We start from the raw sequence: 10,524 nt of genomic DNA, 5'->3' as shown, positions 1-10,524 counted from the left end.
ACGCGCTGCCGTTTGTTCCCTTTATTTATTTTTTTTAACTGTTGTCCAGAAATAAAACGACGAGAGGAACGAGCCCGCGCCCTCCCGCCCCTCCTTCGCGGCGCGCCGCTCTGTGAACCCAGCAGTTCTCCCTCCCCCCGGCGCGGCCGCCCCAGGCTGAGCTGCGCCTGCCCGTGCAGCAGCCGCGCGGGAGGGGGGAGGCGGCCGCTGTTCCTGGAAGAGCCCGGCCTGGGGAGTTGGTCACATTCTTGGCCGCGATTCAATGACTGAGGCAGACACCAACAAACAGAGGGGGGGGAGGAGGAGGAGGAGTGAGGGAGGCTGAGCCAGCCCGCATTAGCTCAGCTCTCAGGCACTCTCAGTCTCTGCTGGAAAGAGGAGCTGGGAGGATGTGCGCGCTGTTACCGCGGCTCCCCACGGCACGGTGAGAGCGAGAGGAAGAAAGGGGAGCGCGGCGCCGGGGAGCCCGCCCGGATCGAGCGAAGGGACCGCGCGGGGAAGGCAGCCCGCCCGCAGCCCCGCGCCGCTTTGGAAGTGTCGGAGATTGGGGCCTTTTAATTCTATTCCGCGTTGCTCCCTTCCCCGCACCGAGCCGCTTTCCTCCCCCGCTCCTTCCTCCTGGTGGATATGGACACGAGCGGGATCGCTGCAGAGAAGCAGCAGCCGCCAGCGCGTATTTAACCCGCGGTGTCCGGAGCGCGGCTCGGACCGGCGTTCCGGGGCTGGCAGTGCGCGCTGCCTGCGGCCGCCGGCTCGGATGAGGACCTCGCTTCGACGTGACTCTGCGCTCCGGCCGGGCGGCGTCGGGGCCGGACACGGCCAGAGATTGTGACGGAGCGACAGAACGGAAAGGAGAAAGAGACGCGTACGAGAAGGATTTATTTCCTCGTCGTCTGTGGATTGCTAAACCTGCGTGGGAAGGGGAAAAAGAACAAGGGTGGGTTGTTGTTTTTTTTAAAAAAAAGAAAAAATCCCTTGAGTGGATTTGTACCAGCGTGGAAGATAACTGGGGATTTTTGTTGTTTGTTTTGGGAATAGAAACTAAAAAATGGAGACTGTAAGTAGAAGCAGCTTCCAGCCTCATCCAGGACTGCAGAAGACCTTGGAACAGTTTCATCTGAGCTCTATGAGCTCCCTGGGTGGCCCTGCTGCTTTCTCAGCGCGATGGGCACAGGAGATGTACAAGAAAGACAATGGCAAAGACCCGGCGGAACCTGTGCTGCATCTGCCCCCTATCCAGCCCCCCCCGGTGATGCCTGGTCCATTCTTCATGCCCTCGGACAGATCCACTGAGAGGTGCGAGACCATCCTGGAAGGGGAAACCATCTCCTGCTTCGTGGTGGGTGGGGAGAAGCGCCTTTGCTTGCCCCAGATCCTGAACTCGGTGCTCAGGGACTTCTCCCTGCAGCAGATCAATTCGGTGTGCGATGAGCTACACATCTACTGCTCCAGATGCACCGCTGACCAGCTGGAGATCCTCAAAGTCATGGGCATCTTGCCCTTCTCTGCCCCCTCCTGCGGGCTGATCACTAAAACTGATGCTGAGAGGCTTTGCAATGCCTTGCTTTATGGTGGCACCTATCCTCCCCACTGCAAGAAGGAATTCTCTAGCACGATCGAGCTGGAGCTTACAGAGAAGAGCTTCAAGGTATACCATGAGTGCTTTGGGAAGTGTAAGGGACTCCTGGTACCAGAGCTTTACAGTAACCCCAGCGCAGCCTGCATCCAGTGCTTGGACTGCAGGCTCATGTACCCGCCTCACAAATTTGTGGTCCACTCTCACAAATCCCTGGAAAACAGGACTTGCCACTGGGGCTTTGACTCTGCAAACTGGAGGTCCTACATCCTCCTCAGCCAGGATTACACTGGGAAAGAGGAGAAAGCTAGGCTGGGCCAGCTCCTAGATGAAATGAAAGAAAAATTTGACTATAACAACAAATACAAGAGGAAAGCCCCCAGGGTAAGTGATGCCTTAAATTCTTATTTTAAGAAGGAGTAGGGGGGAGAGAAAGAGAAAAGGGATTTTCGATGACGTCCATAGATGTACTCAATTTGTTACCAACTGTTTTCCTTTTAGAGTCGTTTAGCAATCTAATCGCATTCTTAATTCTCACCACGTGTGCGTTCATGCAGACGACCAGCGTTCGACATGGCTCCTTTTTTTCCTTTTTCCTCTGGTTGCGTTCTGAGCACAGGAGCTGGAGTTCAGTGATACTATGTATATGTTTGTATATCGTGTTGTACACAGAAGCTGATCTTTGAAACCCATCACATTGCCCCACTTCAGCAGGAAGTGATTGGGGTGCCAGGAGCTTCATTGGAGGTCAAGACGAGGAAGAAAGGAGGGAAAAATAACTCTGATTGCCCCAGACACAAATGCATACAATTTTCTTCTCGACTGCATGCCTCCAGGGATGGAGGCAGGGGCTGAGCTGTTTAAATGTTTGAGCTGGAATAAAATGTGGCTGCTGAGAAAAATCCTGACAGCGATGCAGGTTACTGGTGTTCAGTTAAATGCAGAATGGGAGCGAAGAAGTCTGTGCTTTTAGGGGATCCCAGCAAGACAGGCTTTTGTATATCGGATTATGTGTACGTTTAGTAAATGGATCTGAAGGGCCAGCTGCAGCAGCTCGTTTCGGTGTGCCCTGCTGTCCTGAGGCCGGACAGCCCGAGCGTCTTTCCAGGTGCCCGGTGCCTGGGCTGCCTGCAGGCCCCGCCATTCCCGCTGTGCGGGCGAAAGGCGCGGTGCAACGGGTGGGCAGCGGGGGGGGGGGGCGGCAGCTTCTGCCCCTTCTCAGCCCCCCGGAGGGAGGTGGAAGCAAACCGGAGCAGTCTGGCCTGCAGGTTTGGGGGCGGATTCTGCCTCCTCCATTAGAGATCTTGGAAGTTTTCGTCGGTTTTGTGTGTCTGGAGTCACATAAAAAGAAAAGGAACTTCGAAAGCCTTCTGAGAATGTTAGGCGAAATTCTTAGTTAAGTTCCCAAATACCTGTTCAGACATGCAGATACACGCTCAGACGAAATATGGCTTTTATTAAACAACAAAAAGCAAACCGGGGGGGGGGGTTCAGCCCGCACGCAGTGCAGCAGGCAGCCCAGCTGGCCCGAGGGGCCTGGCCGATCCGTTTGGTTGGGCTCCGCGTTTCTGCCTCTGGGATTCTCTCTCTCCGAGTCCAGTTTCTCCCCTGCTCTTCTGCTTAGCCCCCGTTTCGGTCCTGGTCCTCACCACCCTTCCCCCCCCCTTTCCTCCAGCCGGAGTGTCAGAGCCGCTGTGACAAAGCGGGGCTGTAATGAGCCCCATTATCTCCGTGGCTGGAGGTGGATGTGTTTTTAATGGCTTGTCTATTCTCCGTCAGTCATGTGCTAAGGGGATGCTGGGGAAGATGCGCATGAATGTCTGCGAGAGGAGAAAAGGGCTCCGGCAGCGGAGACGTCTTTCAGCCTGCGCGGTGAATTTTCTTGGGCGTGCTCTGGGAAACTAAATAAAAGAATCCCCACTTTCTTCCTTCTGGGAGGGGATTGTGCGCCTGGGTTGGCCATTTCCACAGTGTGATTTAAATGAACGCTTTTAGAGGTCTGCATTTCTTTTCTTACAAGGCTCTCACGGCGCTGTTCTGTTGTGTGATTTATCCGGTGCCCCAGGTGAGGACGCAGGTGGAGAACGAGACAAGACTGCAAAGTTTTGGCATTGCCGTACACTTGTGGTGACCCCTTAGCAGTCCTAGCTCAGAACATGGCAAGCACTCTTTCCGCCTGCCCTCCAACATTTGCTTGCAGCACTTCTTGGAGAGTGACTTCAGGGTACCTGATAGCACCTAGCAGGGGACGCCAAAAATCAGACAAGAAAACCATAACTGCGTGTTTTTGAAACGATTTTACAAAAGTTTGTCGTAATAAAATGTTAAAAGTCTCCTGTGTAGGTTCGCTTGGGAGTGGGAAGGATGGTGTGGTTGTGTGTGCTCAGATGACAGGATAGCACACATCCTGTGCAGGACGCCTTTGAGTTTCCAGGCTCTCGAGTTGTCTTCTCGGCTCCTATTCATGTGGCACAGTCTGCACGAGGCCCTGACATCACTGGTGGAGTTTTGAACGCTTATCCTTCCTTTTTCTGTAGTCTTTTTCCATAGGGCTTAGCCAACGGATATCATATGCTAAGGTCATTTGTGCTGTAGCAGTGTGTGGATAATTACGGCGAGATTTAATCTGGCTCTAAGGTTGGTAGACTGTGGCCAGGGGCAAGTAACAGTGGAGTAAAGTTTAGATGCCTAGTAAGGAAATGAAAGGATGATCCTGTGTCTGCCTCTGTGTGTTATTGTTAATCGTTGTCAGTCTGTGTGGGTTTTGTGTGTCTGCTGGGCTCTGTGTCTGTCTGTCTCTGTGGATGAAAGGGTGAAGCATATGTGTCTTTGTGGTGGTCTTCCTTTTTGATGTAGATCTCTGTGTTGCTTTGTTCTGCTTTATGCAGAGGTGTCTGTGTGTGTTGTATGCCATAATCTGCTGTGTCAGATGCTGTCTTCTATGTGCAAGAGGCTTTCTAAAATAATTTTCCCTATTAATTTATTTGTGTATGTGTGTACAGTGTTGTGCTTTCCCTGGGTTCTGCCAGTGCGTTGCAGCTTGGGATGCAGCTGCCCTTTGCTGTGGCTGGTTAAGAAGCAGTGAGTTTTTAGACCATTTTGTGTCTTCGTGAGGTTTCTGTGATGAGGTATGTAGGCTTTTGCTAGCACAGCTCTGCCTTTTAAGGGATTGACTTCTAAATGCAGGAGCTGGGCTGGCATGAGCCCCCACTGCAGATTTGGCATACTGGCCAAACTGCCTTTTTTCCCTTCCCCAGCCCCCCTTTCTGTTGGGTGGTTTTAAAGCACTGCTACAAGGCATAGCTTTGCCTAGATGCTTACTTCCCACTGTATATTTGCATCGAGCAGCCATTGTGCATATCTATCCATCTATTTATCTATACTGAGAAATAGATACATAGATACATTGTCTCTCAGCATGGTTGGTTGAACCAGATGAGCTTTTTCTGGTCTTGCCACTTGCAGAAGCAGCTTTAATCTACATCTACAGTGCAGTGAAGTCAGCAAAGGGTCCTAACCAAAGCTGGGATGAGTTGTGACAAGAGCCCCAGCAGAGAGGAACCATCTGTAGGTGTCTCAGCCACTTTCCTTACCCTCTTTTAAAAATCAGATTGTTATATCCTCCCTGTTAATCCATGGATAAATGATTTACCTCCCATAAGCTCCTTCACCTTCCTGCCACTTCCTGAAGCTCTTTCTGTTTTGGGCCTCCCAATTTTCCTTTGTTTGTATCCTTTGCTGGGTTTCTACTTTCTCATGTGCTGATGCGGTTTCTCAGCTGTAATCTCTGCCTGGGCTTTCAGAATCCCCATGTACCAGCACTACTCTTACTTTTGTGGGTGTCCCCCTTCCCTGCCTGTCACATGCTGCGTCTGCCTTTACTGCCATGGAGCACAATGGTAACATTCTGGGGGTATTTAGAGAGATTCAAAATGTGAGTAACCTGACAGGGTGGCAAAACAGGGTCCTGGAAATGCATCATCAGTGCCAGTGCACTTTTCTTGAGCTCAGCTGCATGTTGTGTTCACTTGCTGGTACAGATAGGGCCTTGGTATATCCATCATATTCTCTTTCCTCTTTAGTGTAATACATCACTGCTTTTTAACATCAGCATGTCTCCTGCAATTGGATTAGTTCAAAAAGCAGGCCTGAAGGCTCTTTGGTTGCTATTTCCAGTAAAGGAGGGTGGGTTTGGCTCTGTCTCTTTTGAACTTTTTTTTTTAATATTGAACTGAGCAACGTTTGACAGTGCTTTCATATCTCCTACCTGTGTGCCAGACATCTGTATTTTTAGCAAAACTGTGCATGATCAGACACTCAGAGAATAGGAGAGCTTCCCTTGCACATGTGTGAACACACCCACACATGCTAGCACCGCCGTGTTCCCACGGTTCATGTCCCAGCAGCACTTCTATGAAGTAGCTGGAAGCTAGAAGCAACATTCTGATACTGACACACAACCAAGCACGTAAGGCCTCCCACTTCATTTCACAATGCCTCCCAGCCCAGCGCTGCCACAACATGCAGCTTTCTCAGCTGGAGTAAGGTTTAGCCAGGTCAAGTGTGCAGCCAAATCAAAGAACAGAAACTGCTGGAAGTGAAGCGGGGGGGACTGAGTGAGTTCTAAGAGAGCTGTGGCCTTTTAGGTGCTGTGTGATGGTTGCTACGCTGCATTTTGTGCCCACTTGAAATGTTGCAGGAGTAGATCTTAAATGCATATGTTTGTGTATTTCAAAGTCCTGCCCTCTAGCAGTAGTAAACTTCTTGAGTTGTTAATGGTATGTATCCCGTAGTGTGTAGAGCAGAGGGGATTCTGGTATTTTTTTGCAGATATTGGTGTTCAGACTGCTGGATTTATTCTGTACAAACTGCCTCAACAAATACTGTTGAAAATTTTGCCTGAGAACTGTTGGTTCAGGTATTTTTCCGTGGAGCAAAGAAGTAATTTGTTCACTTGCCTAGTGCTTAAGAATTATATTAAGAATTATCTAGTAACAGTTTTGAAGACTAGAACAAAAATGTTGAAGCCTGCAAGGAGTGGTTTAAATTTGGAGTCATTGTACAGCTTAGCAATAGACTTGAAAAAGGATACCAACCTCCAGCACAGTCCTGCAGCACTGAGGAGGTGTCACTGTTTGAGCAGACGTCAGCGTTTTTCTTCCAAGAGTACAAACAGTTTTACAGATGTTGAGATCGAGCAGGTACGTGCATGTGTGCGAGACAAAGAGTGTGCTGCAAATAGCAATCTGATGATGTTGAGTCAGCTGTGGCCCTCTCTTGCCCCAAAATAGTTAAGAGTTTCCTGAGTTCGGTCCTATTGAATTAGGGAGGGAATTATGTAAAATCTCTTCTTTAGAAAATTACTGCCTAAAATATTAGAACATCTGCTGCTCCTTTCACTGTCTGGGCTGTCTCACTTGCTTCTCCATTGCTGCAGTTTTGGGCTTGGGTGGATGTTCTGCCCAAAACAGTAGCGTGCTTTGAAGATGCATGTAAAAACTGTGTTTTTTGAATGTTCTCAGAGCCTGCAACACCTGGTGTGTCTGCCAGAAGATGAACACGGATATCGCTGGCTGGAGCTGGCTGACCGATGAGGGTGTGTTTTTATTTGCTGAGATGAGTGTTGACACCAGTGTTGTAAAAGCATCTGGAGGCGTGTGTGCGAGGCTGCTCAGAGCATGTCTAGACAATGCAGCGGGTAAAATCCTGGCAGCTGCTGGTACCTTAAATACACCTCGCTTAGCACTGCTGGGACGGGGAGCTTGGGGGCTGCATCTGAGTGCTTGAGGCTGAGCAAAGCTTAGGGCTTTGAGGAAGGTCTGTCATCCATTCTGACTGAAAGCTCACGTCAGGTTTGTCTGTTAGCCAGCATGTGTTGCTGAAGGTCAGGGGTTCCCGTGGTACTGACTGCAGCAAGCAGTGGGCTGGCTCTGGGGATAGCTGGTGGTTGGAATTCACCCTGCTGGCTCAGCCAGCCCGACTGCTTTGCCATCATACTAGGAATGTGTCTCAATGCGAAGTACTTAGATCCAGAAAGCTTGATTAAATTTAAAAAACAAAAACAAACAAACAAACAAAACCCACAAAACTGAACTCCACAGTCATTTTTATTTAGAGGGAACTCTGATGGAAGAGACGCTACGTCCAACAGCAAGTTCTTGGAAAGAACACGCAGACAAAGTAACTCAATCCGAGTTGTAGGGAATCTATCAGTAGAATATTATCAATTACTCAGCTAATCTATTTTATCTGAGTGGCCATAGAGCACTTAAATCAAATTGATTTTCACATAAAGGAAGCATTACTTTTAAATGTAGTAATATAGCACACTTTTCTTTTAAATTTGTCAATTATAATATATGTGCTAATAATAAATAGGCACCGCATTTTTATTTTTAATGCTGTTCTGCTCAATTTCTAATATAGTCAGTATTTGTCATTCTGGGAAGTGGGAAACAAGCTGCTGTAATGTTTTTTCTTTGCAAAATAATTATGAAGAAGCAGGATTGCTCTGAATGAATGTATTCCATTATTCCCTTATATACACCTTGTCTAGTCTTATGTTTTTCACATTTCATTGTCTTTATTGCCACTGTAGAAATTCAATCTCGGGTTGTTCTGGGCTGGTTCTGCAGTTCTCACTACAGCAATCAGCAGCTCAGTAATTGGAACCAGTTCACCCACAAACCGCAGAGAGCTGTCTATGGATCAGGCTCCTTCCTGTGCCTTGCCTGGCAGCGCAGGCAGCATGGGGTTGAGCAACAGATTCTGAACCAGGGTACAGTGATGCTAACACAGAGTAGATTTGGTGAGTCTGTGGTGAGACCCAGCATTCATGGCCTGTGCTGAAGCTGATTGTGAACCTGTAGCTTTGTGCTGCTGTGTTGTTTTGGTGATGCTCTGATCCTGGCAGACTGTACTGAACAAAGCAGTGGTTCCTGAGCTGGAAACTGGTTCCTGGCTTCAGACTGAAAAGGTTTTGTCTGCTGCTCACATGTGTAAGACTCTGCTTTCAAGTTGCTGTAGGTGTCTATCAGGTTGGGCTTTTTCTTTTTCCTGCATTTAGGATTTGTCAGTCTTTATTTTTTAATTTATTTTTTCTACTGCCTTAGAGATCTCTAAAGCTGAAATGAGGGTCAGCTTTATTTTCCTTGATGCAAATTCGAGGACTATAAACTTGGCCTCAAAATTGCATCAGGTGCAGTTCTTTGAACATGCCTCAGTTTGCCCATATTGGGCAAACATGCTGGCTGACACACTGGCCCCTGTGCACTCAACTCAAGTTGTTGCTTTGACCTTTGGTTGGGTGAGGTAGCAAAAACAAATTCAGGTCCTGATCCTGCCAGCCTTTGGTGCGCAGAGCTCTTCTGGGAGGCAGTGAGAATTCCTGTCTGTGGGTCTTTTATCACTGAGGATTGGTTGCTCTCACTTGTATTTGGGTTGCTCCGAGCACTGGGTGCATGTTAAAACAACCTGTTGTGCTGCACATTGGGATTATTGTTGGTATGAGACATGTTCTGCTACCCTTACGTGTGTTAAGTAGTGTTCTGGCTGTTTAAATAGCTTTGCTTAGAGTCAGGGGTAATGTGCATGTGGGCAGAGATTCTGTGCATGTGTAGAAACTGCAGCATCATTCTGTATACTGGAGATAAACAGCAGAGGAGCTGATCGATAACCTGGTTCCTGGCTTTGTTGCTTATTGATTGATATGCAGTTACCTTTGCATATGCTTCATAGAAAATGTGACTTATTTTTTTTTTTAATTGCAACTGTTTCTGCTTTGGCGTGAGCATCGTTTGAATTGAAAGCACAAGAACTGCTTGGGTTTTAATGATTAAAAGCCAGCAGCAACATAAAAATAAGATGGAGACTGCAGCTTCTCTTAAGTTTTCCTAGGGAAGATTCAGAGGACGCGTACCCCTGTGCTTTGTTCATCCTCCATTCAGCCAGTGGCATCGTTTTATAGAATAAGGTCATTGACTTGGATTGCTTGTTGGTTTCTCAACCCTTTTCACCAGCCAGTTTGTGTAATGTCTGTCTGAAATGTTGAGTAAGGGCATTGAAATAGCAGACAGGATATCAAGTGTTAGGAAGTCTGGGTTAAGTATAACAGACAGATCTGGCTGGTGAAAGGGGAGCAGCTCCTTGAGCTGGGTTACAGCTCAGGCTCTGTGGAAGCAGCAGGCTCTGGGCTTTGCTCTTCCAGCCTTCCCCCTGCTCCTCTACATGCATATAATTAATTGTGTGGGTGCACTTCTTTTCTAGAGATGTCTTCTTTGTTTCTTAGTGGCACGGAATTGTCTGTAATAATGTCTCTTTCGAAGGATTACATAAGTTTAAGATGATTTCTCCACTGGGAGAATTATGCAAGTTTAAACTGAAATGTATTTAGAGAGCTTTTATGTATGTGTTTTCTGACTCACAATACAGAGGGTGATTTATTTGCATCCTTAATTGGACAACATCTGTTAGGGTTGGAAGAAAAACATTTCCTATCCTTGCAGTGCCATAACCTGCATTTTTTTGGAGCCCCTTCTGCTACTGCAAGGTCTGTGCAGGTCTGGCTTACCCAGGTGCAGGCACCAGGCACACAGGTTGGGCACTTCTGGGGAGGGATCTGCAGAGTTTTGATGCATATTTGCAAAAAGAAAAAAAAAAAGTTATATGTGCCAATGGTACTGTTAAAATCAGAAACAGTAACACCTGTTTTCTGTCTCTACTTTTCTCTTTTTATAAGAAGATGATGCCTTTATTATCATTAAACAGAAAACAAGGACAGTAAAACTTCCCAATTCTGATATTGAAGACAAGAGTCTAAAACATTTCTGTAATGCTGCTCCCAGTGATCTCTGACCAGTTAGTAAAAGCTTTGCTGCTGGTTTTCAGCACAGTTGTTTTGTAACACTTCATGCAGGAGAAGAAAACAACTCTGCTCGTGTGTGGACATT

The 10,524-nt window shown here is 47.7% G+C and overlaps 1 protein-coding gene across 4 annotated transcripts in view; it reads left to right on the top strand.

The window, feature by feature from the left end:
* The first annotated feature begins 305 nt into the window (after window positions 1-305).
* SKI (SKI proto-oncogene) overlaps window positions 306-10,524 on the top strand; it is a 97,152-nt gene continuing 86,933 nt past the window's right edge. Inside the window, exon 1 of one of the 4 annotated variants that reach the window (XM_085242648.1) lies at window positions 306-1,960. In XM_085242648.1, the coding sequence (XP_085098774.1) occupies window positions 1,049-1,960 (912 nt within the window). In that variant the 5' untranslated portion in view covers window positions 306-1,048. The remainder of the gene's footprint in view (window positions 1,961-10,524) is intronic. The other 3 variants (XM_085242649.1, XM_085242650.1, XM_085242651.1) reach the window with 3 other exon arrangements.

Source organism: Meleagris gallopavo, chromosome 23, assembly GCF_905368555.1.
Source record: "Meleagris gallopavo chromosome 23, MGAL_WU_HG_1.1, whole genome shotgun sequence".
NCBI classification, from domain to species: Eukaryota; Metazoa; Chordata; class Aves; order Galliformes; family Phasianidae; genus Meleagris; species Meleagris gallopavo.
This window is presented reverse-complemented; position numbering and strand designations above follow the sequence as displayed.